Raw genomic sequence first — 15,746 nt, 5'->3', positions numbered from 1 at the left:
CTGGCCCATTTGTTGGCTGTCTAAAATCAGTTAGATGCTTTTATGCTCTGTATAATTTTAGCTTCCAGTAGATGGCAGTACTGCCAAACAGTAAGTATCCAAACTTGCAGGAGCACCGAGGAACAAAATGATCTGGCAGGATTTTAGAATTCCCCCAAGAGCTTTCATTAGAGGAGGCATCAGTGCTGTGCTACTTTTAAAGTCATCTTTGTACCCTTGAACAATGGCACAATCAGAAGTGTGCGCTGAATCTCTTCCTAGACGTGTGCAAAACATTAGTGGATGGATTTTTTTTAAAGCGGCACCTTGGCCTTCTGGGCACTTCTTCATCTACCTCATCCAAAAGTGCCTTTGGGCCCAGACAATGACTGATTTAAAGCCTGGAAATGTGGTTTTAAACAATGTGATTGTGGCAGGATTCAGGTGATTTTTATTTTCTTTATACTTGGTGGTATTTTTCAGATTTTTCACAAAGAACATGTATTGTCTCTGTAATCTGAAAAAAAAAAAGATCAACACAGGATATGAAAAATATGGTGGTAAAATGGGTGGTTGTGTGCCAGAAAAAACTTTACATTCTTTTTTGTTTCAAGAATATGCATACATGCAACAAAATGAGTTCAATGGGCTCTCTTTATCCCTAGAGATCAGCTTGGTGTTATTGCTAATCTGAAAGAAAATTACCAGCAGGAAGCTGAGACAGTTATCTCATGGAACTACACCTGAGAAAGTCCTTTGGTAGGTGACAGGGGAGTAGGGTCAGCTCCTAACAAGATGCATTGGCATACCTAATGGGAGATGATGAATTACCCATTGCAGCTCTGAGCCAGGGTAGGTTATTGGGACTTTGAGCGCTAAATTTAATTTTAGGACCTGCTATAGTGAAAGAAGATCTATAAATCTTGGAGTGTGTCCACGGGAACTACAAAATTGATCCAAGGCCGGGAAACAGGCACTATGAAGAAAAGATAAGGTGGCTGAATTTATTTCTCTTAGATATGGAAAGCCTAGCTAGGGAATTAGACAAATCCCCATCTCCATGAATAGCTACTATAGCCCTCCCCAGACATGGAGGTGAGACCTGAATTTATTAACAGTCTTCAGTTGTACAAAGGACAATTGCACGGAAGGTGTTACTTTCACACTGAGGCTAAGGCAAGAGTGAGCACAAATTAACCAAGCAGAAGTGATTTAGGTCTGGCATTTAGAAGAAGGTGCTGAACACCAAGGCTGGGCTTATCTGTTAATAACTCTGCATGTAGTTTTTTTAGTGGGAACTAGATTGAAGCTAAGGGTTCAGTATAGTGGAAGGTGGGAGAGGGCAGAGATGGGAGCTGAGAGCGTGCCAGATTGGGCTCCTTCATAATTTCTAAAACAATGGACCTGAAGTGAATTAAACTTCAGGGGATAAAAATGAACTGCATCCAGGAAAGGATATTAAACTTGAATCAAACCTGATTTATGAAAATCAGGGTTTGAGGACCAGGTAAATTTGGGAGTGGTTACCTGCTTTGCAAAGGAGCAGTCACCCTAGGAGTTTTAAAATAGCATATTCCCACACTGTATTACAAGTATTTGATTTAGGAAATTGTGATTTTTCTCGTATAACTTTCAAGGGTACGTCTTGATATGAAGCTATTCATACCTATAGCCATGCGTCAATTGCCAACTCACTGGAATACATCTCTGGACTCCAAGAATAAGGCCAAAAACCAGCTGGTGTGATCTAAATAGAGGTATGCATCGCCTTTTGAGATCTCTTCCAACTCTTTAATCCTTTCACTTTCAATCAAAAAAACTAGAAGACAATTTCAAGGATAATTTCCACAACATCAGATATTAGGTTGAGCTATATGAAGCTGCCATTTTTTAGGTCAAAAACAGTCAAATATCAGCAGTTTCATATAATTCAACCTAATACTATAATTATTCCAGTAGTTTGTCTTGCTCTTCACTAAAGCTAAAAGCTTGAGTATATTTACTTTTCAGGTCAAAATACTGGTGGACTTATAAACGCCTGTGCACATAAATACTGTGAAATTATAGGGTTGGGATTAAAGATGCATCTTGGATAAACCACGTATAGGTCATCCTTTTATTGTGCTGGACTCTGGTGCCTCTTGTCTGACTTTAGGAATTTCAGACTATGGAAAACAAGAAAAGCAGTCCAAAGGCTTGATCTTTCAACCCATGGGAAACTCTGTCTGGGAAATGGGCCAAAGGAAGAGCAAGGGAAAATATAACAAAATCTGTATCATGTTACGAGTTTAGTGGAGGAAGAGCACAGCAGAGCTGTGAGCAGAAAAACAAAGCGTGTGGCTTCCTCCTTTCTAAAATAGAGTATTGCTTAATGTGTCCTGCTTTTAAGATTCTAAGCATAAGACAAGACACCAAGTACACGTTGGAAAAGTCCTATCTGCATAGTCATCTAAAATGAGACAAACTTAGCTTAACTAAAAAGATTTTATTAACAATGTAAAATGTTAAGTATTTTTACGATCTGAGCTAATTCCAGCATGCCCTATAAGATTTAACACTATGCTGATGTGCAGACATCATGCTTCAGATTTCAATTAGAACAAAATATGATAATACTCAATTTTACATTTGAGGGTAATTGTATATATCACTACACCATTTCCTAACTGGATTACTTCATTCTCCAAGAAGCTGAAAAAGACACCATTGGATCGAAAGGAAATTAGTTGCCCATATGCATTGTATGAAGTTATTAGGATTATTGTGTATTTACAAAATTTAAATAGTTTTCATATATGTTCTTGTTGCATTATAAATTAAGATATTTTTACGTTGAAGCTCTTAGATTCTGACAGAATGGAAGACTAAACGTAAATGAGTGCAGAGAAAGCAATAGGTTGAGGTGGTATATGTTTGATTATAATATTATTCCTAATATTGGTTGGATTTTGAACAGTTTTGCAGTTTTAAATAGATTTCTATGTTTAAAGACTCTCATATGTGATCATTTGTTAACGTGACATCAGCAAGAGCTATAGATATACTATTCTACATGAAATAATTTTTCTCTGTGTAATACTTAGAAAAACCTTTCAATAATTTAAACATCATAATTCTTGCATCTGTCATGGTGTGGTTTGGAGCAGACATGCACAATGTCAGCTTTAAAAATCCTTTTAAAAACAGCCTGCTTTTTGAATCTTTTTTTTTTCTTGACAGCAGCTGCTTTCAAATGTAAAATCGTTTCAAAGGGCGGTGGGAGGTGGATAAAAGTAATAAGGAAGCATAGAAAACATAGTCGAAAACCAATAACTGTGGTTCAGCTGTCTGGAGGTCCTCGGGTTCAGTGATATTTTCAGGTCTTCCTAGTGGTGGTTTCCAGGAGGAATCACCTAGCTTGAGACGAGACAGCACAGCCCAAAGAACCTTCTCTTCCGTCTTCTAACCAGGGGGTAGGGAGTTAGATTTAGAAGGCTGCTGTCATCTGTGATGGGATAGAATGTACATATGAGTGAGGTACAGACAACACAACTTGTTTTTTATGAATTGGCCTTAAAAATCCTCCATCCTTCGAATCCAACTTTCTCAGCCTCGGCACCATTGACGTTTTGGACCAGATCATCCTTTATTGTTGGGGGCTGTCCTGAGCATTGTAGGATGTTTAGCAGCATCCCTGGCCTCTACTCACTAGATGCCAGTAGCACTGCCCTACCAGTTGTGACAACCGAAAATGTCCCCAGATATGGCCACATATTCCTGGGGTGGCAGTGAGGTTGAAGCAAAGAGCCCACAGTTGAGAACCACTGCTTAGAATTAAATATAAACTGCTTAGAGGCAGTTTTTCACTTGGGAGATGTATACTTCTTAGAAAAAGCCCATGCTTTGGAGTAAAGCTGGCTTCTTTCTTATACTTTACCACTTACTAGTCCTATGACTTTGAAAGTGTCACTTAAGCTCGTTAGGCTTCATTTTCCCCATATGTAAAATAAGGCTCAGTAATACTTACCCTAGGTGAGAATTAAATGAAACAATCTATTAAAAACATTTAGCTTGGGTGGGGACATTGGTGCCTAGCATGGAGGAAACAGTAAATATAGCTATTATTAACTATTTTCCTTTACATAGGACCTTGTCTTACCTCCATTCACCTACTTTATGCCTCGGGAAGAAGCTTCAACTATTTCTTGTTGAGTATTTCCCTAGTACTTTCTTTCTTTCTTTCTTTCTTTCTTTCTTTTTTTTTTTTTTTTTTGCGGTACGCGGGCCTCCCACTGTTGTGACCTCTCCCATTGCGGAGCACAGGCTCCAGACACGCAGGCTCAGCGGCCATGGCTCACGGGCCCAGCCGCTCCATGGCATGTGGGATCTTCCCGGACCAGGGCACGAACCCATGTCCCCTGCATCGGCAGGCAGACTCTCAACCACTGCGCCACCAGGGAAGCCCTCCCTAGCATTTTCTATAGATATCTGCACACAAGGGCATTCAGAGAAGATTGTCAGCTGTTGAATTCACAAGTTGTGGTTTGAAAATTTTAATATGATGACAAGTAGAGAAAGAAATAAACCAGTAAGCCAAATACAGTTTAATGAGCTGGGTTTTTGGGAAATAGTGCAGTTCAACAGAGAGTGTGGGTAGAAACAGCCTGTTGGAGCGGAACTGGCCAATGTGGGTTGCAGAGGCTGGAGAAGGACCACAGGGAAATAATCTGGAAATTGCTAGCCGAGGCAGCGCTGAGATATGGTCAGAATGGAACTAGGGGCAACAAAATGGCTGGTTGGCTGGCAACTCTTATATACCTAAGCTTTGCCGGGACTAGTTGCACTGCCCTCCCAGAGCAGAGCTAAAATGTTCCCTCCTTTCCCCATCCTAACGTTGAAGATGCTAGACTAGAGTAGCAAGTCAGAGCCAGGGAAGAAAACAGGGGCCCCAGCTGGGCACATCAGATTAATCAAACACAGCCTCCTCCCCCAGGCTCCCCAGATTAAAATCCTCTTTTAATACTCACACTCTGCGAATGTGGAGAAAAACAGGACTCTGTCTTTTTCATAGTGAAAAATAATTCACTATAATCTGGATGTCAACATTTTGAGGCAAAAAAATAGGACATCTCTCTTTTACAGTTAAACTTGCCCCAAACAGTTAAGATGCTGAAAGCAATGTCAAATCCTATATATAAACCTGATTTCTCAGAAGAATCTCTGAGATGAATCATAATATATTTGGAGCAGATAGAAACGATAACCATACTCTCTCATCATTTTTAGGACTCTTAACTTCTTTAACCACCAAATGATCAGTGAACTTAACCTAATTGGATATGGCCAAGATACAGCAGACCCTGAAGGGTAAAGAATTTTATTTTTTGGTATCTCTTTGAATACTGACTACACTTCCCCAAACTCAAGTTCAACTGGAAGTTAATGCTTCCTTGGAACAGAATTACCAAAACTATGAAGATACTAATAGCAAAGAAAAATCTTATTTCTACTTCTATGAGACTTGGAGATCTATTTCCTGAATTCCCATTTATTTCCTGAATTCCCTATATGCTTGCCTTTCTTCAGTCATTTAAGAGATTTGGGAGTGACCTCATTGGTATTTATATATTACACAATAAAATGCAATTCTGGTGTGTATCATTCCCACTACATGAGGAAATATCTACATACGTTGGTATGTTGTATTTACAAAGAAAGTGTGCATGTGTGTGCTGTGGTGGTATATTTGCTCCCATTCTCTCTTTTTTAGGTATTAAAAGCACACAGGTATTATGAGATTTGTATCAAGACTGACCCTTGTATCTGTGCATTCATTACAGTGAATCAAAAAACCTTTGTGCTATTGAAATTCTCATTCAGCCTTCTTTTCATATATATATATATAACATTCACTTGTGAGTGCTATATACACACATGCACACACACATACATATATAGCATTCATAAGTGAATAGGAAGTGTTAGGATTGATGAGAAAGTGCTCAGACGTTAAGCAAAGGACAGACTGCCTATTAAGGACAACTGCTGGTTTGGGGCATCTTAGTTGAGCATTTGTGACACCTTTGCCTAGCCTGGAGCTTGTCTGATCATCACCTAGGGCTGAGGTGACACAAAAGCTCAAAAATTCTTGGCAGAAATTCAGAGCAGCTTTCTACACTCTAGGAAGCTGACATCTGCAGTAAATGCTGAAATTCACTGAGCAGTAAGTCTGCCTGGAATGGTTTGAAGTCAATTTAAAGCCAAGGAAAGATGTCTTCCCACATACTGAAATCCTGTCTCTGAAGTGAGGGGCTGTCAACAGAATGTGAGCAAAATGGGATGTTTCCCCACTCATTCTAAACTTTCTATGCTAATCCATCTGAACTTGCTGGGAAATCTTTGCTTTTTATTGGAAATGATTGAGACTTTTATGGTATCTTTTCTCCAAAGTGCATACCCTCAGAGAACTGTAACTTAGGAGAGTTTTAAATGTGAAAATAAAAAGTGAGAAAGAGAAGAGGAGGCAGGAAAGGATAGCAGAAAGTGAAAGAAAAGGAGAGTAGGGTATTCAGTCATCCGTAAATTCAAACCCCAGTCATTTAATGTTTAATTCTTGGATGTTTAATGTTTAATCCCTATTAAAGCCAGGGATGCTGGAGGCCCCCAAGGTACAGTAATACCATTTCTCTATTGCTCAAATTTCTTTTGCCAATAAAATATTTTTTACATAAATGATATGTTAAGAAACAGAAGGACATGAAAATGAGAAGTTTTCAAATAATAAACTGAGTGTTTGAGTTTAAAGCTATGTTCTCTAAGTCAAGAGAAGTGCTTATAATGGAACTGCAGTTGCACATTTCTAATCTGTTAAAAAAGGAGAACTTCAGCTAATCCCAGGGTTCCCAAACATAAGCTGCATCAGCTTCATCTGAGGGCTTATGAAAGCACAGATTGCTAGCCCTACCTCCAGAGTTTCTGAATCAGTAGGTCTGGGGTGGGCCAGGCAATCTTCACTTCTTACAAGTTCCTGGACCTGCTGATACAGCTGGTCCTGAGACCACACTTTGAGAACCACTGAATTAATCGAAGCTCTACGAAGTGTAGGGCTCTATGTCGAGTGCTGGGGGTAATACCATATGGGTCCTAAGAGAAAGGTGAACCTTGGCTTCAGGGATCTTTGTCTGAGTAACTAGGAGGCTTCATTAGAAATGCCATTACAGAGATACAAATACAATGCTTTGAGAATTCCCAGAGGGGGAAATTACTCCCACCTGTAAAGAAGGCATTTGTGGAAAATTCCTGGGGGCTCCGTGTTCATGCTGGGCTACAAGGTGTGGGGAGAACTTGGACATTTGGTGAAGTAGGGGGGCAGGCATTCCGGATGGAGAAAACAGTGTCAAAGGAGGAGGTCAGGGCAGGTCAAAGACAGGGAGGTCAAAGGCAGCCTGAATTTGGGTCCAAGTAAATTGTCCAGTCTGGCTGGAATGAAAGGCATATGAAGGAGGGGATGGTCTAAAACAGAACTACTTAGAATTCCCTAAATAAGGCCATTCCTTCCCTTGCCTCCCTGTCCTTTCACACACCATCTCTTTTTTCAGAAAAGTCTTTTCTGACTGCTCCGTGCTTCTACCTTCCTTCATGCTTCCATACAATTGCTACAGCCCTGGGTGCCTTGTCCGCTTCCAACCCTGTTTAGCCACCATTCTATGAGCAACTCTTTATGAAAGACTTAATAAATTTACCCTGGCTGCCCAGGTCTTCAGCTCCCACTTACTCCTCAACACTCCTTAATTAGGCTTCCGGGCCCCCAGTTCCAAGTAAGCTACTTTGGCCAACCTCACCAGTGACTCCCTTGTTGCTAAATCCTATGGACACTTTCAGTTCTTATCTAGCTGAACTACCCCACACTATTAGCCATTCCTTCCTTGCAGCTTTCTTATTCTACCATGTTGAGTTTCTTCTCCGTTTTTGTAAACTGCTCTTCTTACATTTTGGTATTTCAGGGCTCTTCTGTATGTATCCTCCATGGGTGGTCTCAACCATTTTTAGGGCTTTGATTACCACGACACTGCTGACGTTTACATCTGTATTTCCTGTCCTTCTAGCTCGCATGTCTCACCTCAGCATAAGACATGTACGTCCATCACAACCACTGAGCATCGCTCTTGGAGTCCCCCTGCATCCAGAACTTCAACTGTCCTGTCCTCTACCTCTACTGGTACCGCTCTGTTCTAATTTAGTGGTTGACACCATCATTCGCTCTGTTTTCCAAGTCTGAACCCAGGTTCCATCCTTGATTCTGCCTTGGCCTTATGTACATCATCCAACTGGTCATATCCTCTTCTCCAAGCCCTGGTCTTTAGGTCAGATTGTAAGCATTTCTCACCTGTCTTATTGTACTTGCCTACTAACTGAATCCCTCCAGTGACCTCAGGATAAAGTCTAAACCTCTTAACATGAATTAGAGGGGCCTCCCCCAACCTCTCTAGTCTCTCTCTCTCTTTTTGTTAATATATACTGCAATTTTATTTCAATCGCACAAACGAAGTTAGCATGTAGGAAATTTAAATGAACAGTATGGTAAAAATAGCAGAGAACCAAAAACTCTAATAAGGAAGTACACCTAAAGCATGAGAATTCAACAGTCATTAGTGTTTCATCTTCAGTTTTGATTGACACTTGATGCTTGCAAAATTTTGAAACGAACTTTGAGATCATGATGACTATTCTGAAGAGATTTCAGCACCGGCACTAAGATTTGTACATTCAGTTGGTTTGCAATTGACTTGTTAGCCATTTACGTCGTGTATAGTACAGATTTGTCACAGGTCAGATCACAGTGTTGAAGGAAAGAAGTACCTGCCTGTAATTAGAAAGGATCCCCTAAACTGCACTCAGCTTAAGACATCCAAGGTACAAGAGCATGAAAACCATCATAATATTGTGCCTCCAAGGAACATAGTTTTGATAAGGAAAATAACCTAAGCTTCTGTTTCCCATTTTAATTACTCAAATCTCTAACAAGGACAAAACTGTCACATAGGACAGTAAATGGATGCAGTAATTCAATCAGACTTCTTGGAAAGAACACATTTAGCAATTTGGGACAATGAAGAATGACAGGAGATAAAACGTGATTCAACTCTGGTTCTTTTTGTCATTTTACACAGACATCATGTTAATATTAGACCAAGGCACAAAACATTTAGTGCATAAACCAGTTTCTTTTTTAAGACCTAGCATTTTTACTGTAGTCTTTTATCTTACTTTGGACCACTTGTACCCAGTACTCTATCCTACTAGAGACTGCTTAACTTAATCAACAAAATCAAAAGCGATTTCTGAGCAGATTTATGGGGGACATAAACATTTGTATCATCAAAGTGTTTGCATAACCAAAAGTACAATAATAAAGATGAAAATGCCACCTATTTCTTTTAGAAAGTAGTACTTCATAAGCTTGCTGCATCTTTAATGTCTTCACTGTTGGATGACAATGAATAGTTGATAGAAAAAAAGAACCGTATACTTGAATTACGATAGCTCCTCCATCACAGATCTAAAACTGAAGTTTCTACAGGAATAGAACTATTTTAACAAGGGAAAAAAATTCCCTCATTCAAACCTCTTTGAAGTGGTAATGGCTGCAAACTTGCAGCACTTAGAAAACTATGCTATCAACAAGTTCTGTTTTTAGGAATTTAGATTAGGAAATCTAGATAGGGCTTCCCTGGTGGCGCAGTGGTTGAGAGTCCACCTGCCGATTCAGGGGACGCGGGTTCGTGTCCCAGTCCGGGAGGATCCCACATGCCGCGGAGCGGCTGGGCCCGTGAGCCATGGCCGCTGAGCCTGCGTGTCTGGAGCCTGTGCTCCGCAACGGGAGAGGCCACAACAGTGAGAGGCCCGTGTACCGCAAAAAAAAAAAAAAAAAAAAAGAAATCTAGATAGCAGATGAAAATGGATTATTTCTTCAAAATTTTAGTAAAACTACTGATAATCCAAAGTTTCAAAGCAAATATGGCACATCAAGATGGACAGCCTGGAGAATTTTGATTTCCTAAAATTTCAAAAAATTCTATCATTGCAACATACAGGATTTCTTCCCTATTTTAATCTTAGAAGTTTCAAAGAAAAGGGAGTGGATAACATACACACACGTGAGTGCCCACACAAACACGCACGCACGCGTGCACACACGGTGGTAAGTAGAGTATCTAGTTCCTTCTTCCCACCACCTAAATCTCACTTTATTTATTAAAAGAAAATTATGCAGGACCCCCCTCACTGTTTTCCCTTGATCTAATGATTTCTGTGACCTTAATTGCTGCCATCATTGTTACTTTTCTAGTATTGCAACATAAGATTCAAAAGCAGCTTTGTAGTCAGGAACGTGTACCTGAACACCTGTACAACTGCAGGGCACCAAGGTAATAACAACTGCCAAATTCAGGGATGGAACTTTTGAGTTCCACAGTAAGACGTAATTCATGTGAAGCTCAGAATCATGTTTCAGACCATTGAACTTACTCAAGTTAAAATACAAATAGCTGAAGACATGATGTAAAAGATTAAGTACTTGATGCTGTTAACATATTTACCAATTAAAGTCACAAAATATTCCCCATTATTATTCATGCAGATAACTGAGAATGAAGATAGTGCAGAAATTCACTTTGAATAAAAAATTATTCCTTCCCTTCCTTCCACTCCCCTATACTCTACAAAATGTTTTCCCTGGGACTAGGCCTTGAAAAGGCCACTACATATTAGTTTGACATGCATTACTGTCTGCAATTTAAAAAAGCTAATTTTGTGGTGGTTTTCTAATTTTATAATTTATAATTACATTATAAATATGTCCACATGCATAAATCTAAAAAAGGTTGAAAACCTACAGTGAATCTACAATATATTGTTTTACATTTGACCACTGCTTTGTGTTACGTAGAAGTCACAGATTTGGTAAAGCATTGTAACAATTTAGGAAGGCATCTAAATCTTTAAATTGTGGACAAATTTTATGTTTGAATCTACAAAATTGCATGAAGGCTAAACTCGAGAGACTTCCTATCATTCTAAAATTCCTCACTCCGAACAAATCATTTTTAGGACATTTCTTATAAATATCACCCTTTGAAAGCACATACCATTCCATTTGTTCCACATTTTATGATCTTAACCTACATAGGGCTGAACTCAATTATTCATGGAATATCAAATATGATAGGAAGACAAACCTGAGAGAAACAATACAATAGTATAACTTGCTAAATTCCTCATCACCATCTCTGAAGAAAACTTCTCAAGCCTTTCTCCTCTTTATTTTAGCAATGGATTGTGGAAAATGTGTGATTTTCTCTTGACATGAAAATATCTCAATGCACGGTGATCTTGCCTGATGGATTCAGTATTTTCTGCATAACTGATACAGGAACTCCTATACGACTCTCTTCCATCCTGTTGTAAAGGTCAGAAAAAAGCAGCAAACTGGGAGGGAAACAGCTTATCACCAGGGTAGTAATGTCTGAAGTCTTTCAAAGTATGTTGGTTTTTCCCTGCTTTGTCTCCATTTTCTTCTTACAGCTCACAAAATTTAAGGGTTTTGTTGTTGTTACCACAGTTGTTCTTTGTTGGTTTTTTTTTTTTTTCCTTTCTCCAGATTAAAGTCCTGTCTCTCCTTAGTTTGATTCTCTATGCAGTGTTTGACTTGCTCAGTTCCTGCCTGATTGCATCAATGAGCTCTTCTTTTAGCTTAGTTAATTCTTTTCTCATTTCATCTAAAATGTCCTGTTTCAGCCTGTCATAGTCCAAGTCCCTCCACCTGGACTCCGTTGGCACTGGGCTGTGACGAGGGCGCAGATTTTGGTCTGTGTAATGAATCATAGGACGTGTTGTCAAAAACAATCTGATTTTTCCTTGGAGAATCCCGTCTGGAAATAACAGGTGACCTGCTGCTATTCATTGTATTTGTTCTTTCCCAAGGCTTTCTTGTCAGTTCAGGTGTACTTGTTGAAGAGGCCTTAGAAGTTACAAGCTCTGAATCTTCATTTTTGTTCTGTTTTTATTGTTGATCCCTTTTCAGCAATTCTTCTCCTCCTGGCCAGCAGGGCACTCATCTCTTCCATTAAACCACTACCCCCTAACGGAAGGGATCCATTTCCACGACCCATATCTGTTTAGATGAGGCTGAATTCACACCAATGGTATTCCCTCCGCTTGGGAAAGAGGCATCCTCCATCCGTGACACTTTCCTGTTTTGCTCCAGCAACCGCAGCTGCAAGTCCAGTTAAAGGGCGATTGTCTTCAGACATGGATCCCGAAAAAAATCCAGATGCAGGGAGGGGAGCAGCAGGAGGTGGGGGGGGAGGAGGGGTACCTGATTCTGAAAAGGCAATGGAGGAGGCGGAGGGGGGTCCCTGAGGATGGAAGTGGAGGGGTTAGAGGGGGCCCTGGGGGTGGAGGGAGTACGGCTGATGCCTGGGCAGGACCTGGTGGGAGTGGAGGAGGGGGTGGAGGTGCAGGTGGTCCCAAGAAAATGCCCTGTTGGGCTGGAGGTTCCGCGGCTGAGAGGCTGCCTGCGAGCCTGGCTCAGAAGTAGAGGAGTTGTCTCCACAGAGGCAGGGGCAGCGGCATTTGCCATTCTTCGCTCTCCCTCGCATGCCAGCTGCTCCCTTTCTAACTGCTCTTGCCGCTCTCTTTCTGGCCTTTCCCAGTCCAGTCTCTCCAGCCTTTCCCTTTCTAAACTCTCCCTCTCCAATCTCTTCCTTTGCATTCTTCCTCTCTCCAGCCTTTCCGGCTCCAGCGCCTTTTGTCATTGCTGTTCTTGTAGTTGCCGCCTTTGAATTTCCAATTCTTCTTGTGATGGGCCATTCTGAACTTCGGCAGGTAGTTGTGAATTTTGTCTAGGCGATGTTGGCCTTGTTTCCTGTGAATTCAACACTCCTAAGGCATGCATCATGGCACTTGCGAAGTGCCATGGGCATCTTCTTTGCTGCCAAAGTTGAGACCATACACCTGTCTAGCATCCCACCATTGGTGGAAGGTCTGAGTAGCTTGATCGTACTTCAACCCTTTAGGAATGGCACAATATATCACTACCTGCTGGTCCTGAATCTTCCTGCCCACCACTCTGAATGTGTTGTTGCCTGTATGATGATATATATGAACTCAGATGAACCCGGTTGAACCACCAGCTGGCACCCACTTTTTATTGGCATCATCATAAACCATCACAGCAGCTCTTGCCTGACAGATACTCTGTTCACTTATTATTTTAAATGTATCCTGCCACTCCCTTCTGGTCTGTAGAGTTTCTGCTGAAAAATCAGCTGATAACCTTATGGGAGTTCCTTGTATGTTATTTCTTGTTTTTCCCTTGCTGCTTTCAATAATTTTTCTTTTTGTTTAATTTTTGCCAATTTGATTACTATGTGTCTTGGCGTGTTTCTCCTTGGGTTTTTCCTGTATGGGACTCTCTGCACTTCCCGGACTTGGGTGGCTATTTCCATTCCCATGTTAGGGGAATTTTCAACTATAATCTCTTCAAATATTTTCTCTGGTCCTTTCTTTCTCTCTTCTCCTTCTGAGACCCCTATAATGTGAATGTTTGTGTGCTTAATGTTGTTCCAGAGGTCTCTCACACTGTCCTCATTTCTTTTCATTCTTTTTTCTTTTTTTTGCTCCACAGTAGTGATTTCCCCTGCTCTGTCTTCCAGTTCACTGATCCATTCTGCTTCATTTACTCTACTATTGATTCCTTCCAGTGTGTTTTTCACTTTAGTTATTGTATCGTTCAACTCTGGTTGTTCTTTATATTTTCTAACTCTTTGTTAAAAAATCCCTCTAACATCCATTTTTCTCCTGAGTTCTTGGATCACCTTTACAATCGTTACTCTGAACTCTTTCTCGGGTAGATTGCCTATCTCCACAACACTTAGTTCTGGAGTTTTATCTTGTTCCTTCATCTGAAACACATTCCTCTGCCACCTCATTTTGGGTTAATTACGTTTCTCAACTTTGGAGAAGTAGCCTTCTGTAGGAGACGTCCTATGAGTCCCAGCAGTGCGCTCACCCAAGGGCCAGGGGCCAGCGGTCCCAGGGTAGTGTCTGGCCTGTGTTTGCAGACTACAGTCTACTGAATCGTAGTTTTCTTCCTTTTGATTTCTGCCCCCTGGTGGGTGAGGCTGGTCTAGAAGCTTGTGTAGGCTTCCTGGCAGGAAGGGCTGATGCCTGCCCACTGGTGGGTGGAGCTGGGTCCTGGCCCTCTGGTGGGCAGGCTGTGTGATCAAGAAGTCTTTAGGCAACCTGACTGCTAATGCGTGGGGCTGTGGGGCTGTATTCCCACCCGTTAGTTGTTTGGCCTGAGGCATCCGGTACTGAAGGCTACAGGCTGTTGGGTGGGGCCGGGTCTTTGTGCTAAAGACCCAAGCAAGATGTCTGCCTCAAGGAGAGTTCATGCAGATGAATAATCCCCAATATATCTACCACCAGTTTTTATGGCCCCAGCATGAGCCACAGCACCCCCCCCTCCCGCCTCCCCAGGAGACCCTCCAAGACCAGCAGGTAGGTCTGGCCCAGGCTCCTCTGAGGTTACTGCTTTTGCCCTTGGTCCTGGTACATGTGAGATTTTGTGCAGTCCCTTTAAGAGTTAAGTGTCTGTTTCCCCCAGTCCTGTGGAGCTCCTGCAAATAAGCCCTGCTGGCCTTCAAATCCAAATGCTCTGGGGGGCATCTCTTCCCAATGCCAGACCCCTGGGCTGGGAAGCCTGATGTTGGCCTCAGAACTCTCACTCCTGTGGGAGAGCCTCTGCAAGGTCACCCAAGGTGGGGTGGGGTGGGGGAGGAGGTTAAGGATTTGGTTATATTTCAAGTGCACCCCTCCTACCGTCTCGTTGTGCTTTCTTCTTTACGCCTTTAGATGTAGAAGATCTTTTTCTGTAGGTTCCAGTCTTTTCTATCGATGGCTGTTCAGATGTTAGCTGTGATTTTGGTGTGTTCATGAGAGAAGGTAAGCTCAAGGTCCTTCCACTCCACCATCTTGAAAGACTCCCTCTAATCTCTCTCTTAAGCCTCTTTTTTTAAAAAATTTATTTATTTTATTTTTGGCTGCGTTGGGTCTTTTTTCCTGTGCGCGGGCTTTCTCTAGTTGCGGTGAGTGGGGGCTACTCTTTGTTGTGGTACGCGGGCTTCTCACTGCGGTGGCTTCTCTTGTTGCGGACTTCAGTAGTTGTGGCACATGGGCTCAGTAGTTGTGGCTTGAGGGTTCTAGAGCACAGGCTTAGTAATTGTGGCACACAGGCTTAGTTGCTCCATGGCATATGGGATCTTCCCAGACCAGGACTCAAACCCGTGTCCCCTGCATTGGCAGGCAGATTCTTAACCACTGTGCCACCAGGGAAGTCCTTAAGCCTCTTTTCTAACCACTTTCCCAAATAATGAAGTGTTTATAGTTCATCAAAATGCCCTGCTCTGTCATCTCCTCAGACACCTTCACACATTCAGAATCTTCTGCCTAGACTCTCTTCTTTCTATCTTTTTCTTTAGCTAATTTCAATTTATCCTAAAAAATCTCAGCTCAGATACTTTCCAAAAAGCAATTCTCAATTACTCCTGTCTTCTCCTTCCCCATTTACAACTAAAATCTGACTAGGTGAGAATCCAATATGCCCTTGTAGCAACCTGTTTCTAACTATTAATATACCCTTATAGCAACCTGTATCTAACTAATAGTTGCATTTTAAGTGCTATTTTTTTGTCTTTCCAATAGTGTGTGTGTGTGTGTGTGTGTGT

At 41.4% G+C, this 15,746-nt stretch overlaps 1 protein-coding gene and 1 pseudogene across 1 annotated transcript in view; both read right to left on the bottom strand.

Annotated features, from left to right (window-relative positions):
- Positions 1–499: 499 nt before the first annotated feature.
- The window catches only part of RGS7BP (regulator of G protein signaling 7 binding protein), a 118,645-nt gene continuing 103,398 nt past the window's right edge, over positions 500–15,746 (bottom strand). The window contains exon 6 of the mRNA XM_030844103.2: positions 500–3,463. Coding sequence (XP_030699963.1) covers positions 3,372–3,463 — 92 coding nt within the window. The 3' untranslated portion in view covers positions 500–3,371. The remainder of the gene's footprint in view (positions 3,464–15,746) is intronic.
- LOC115845834 (protein enabled homolog pseudogene) lies at positions 10,412–14,465 on the bottom strand (annotated as a pseudogene).

Source organism: Globicephala melas, chromosome 3 (assembly GCF_963455315.2).
Source record: "Globicephala melas chromosome 3, mGloMel1.2, whole genome shotgun sequence".
NCBI classification, from domain to species: Eukaryota; Metazoa; Chordata; class Mammalia; order Artiodactyla; family Delphinidae; genus Globicephala; species Globicephala melas.
Note: the sequence above shows the minus strand (reverse complement) of the source record. Positions and strands in the feature narration are given on the sequence as shown.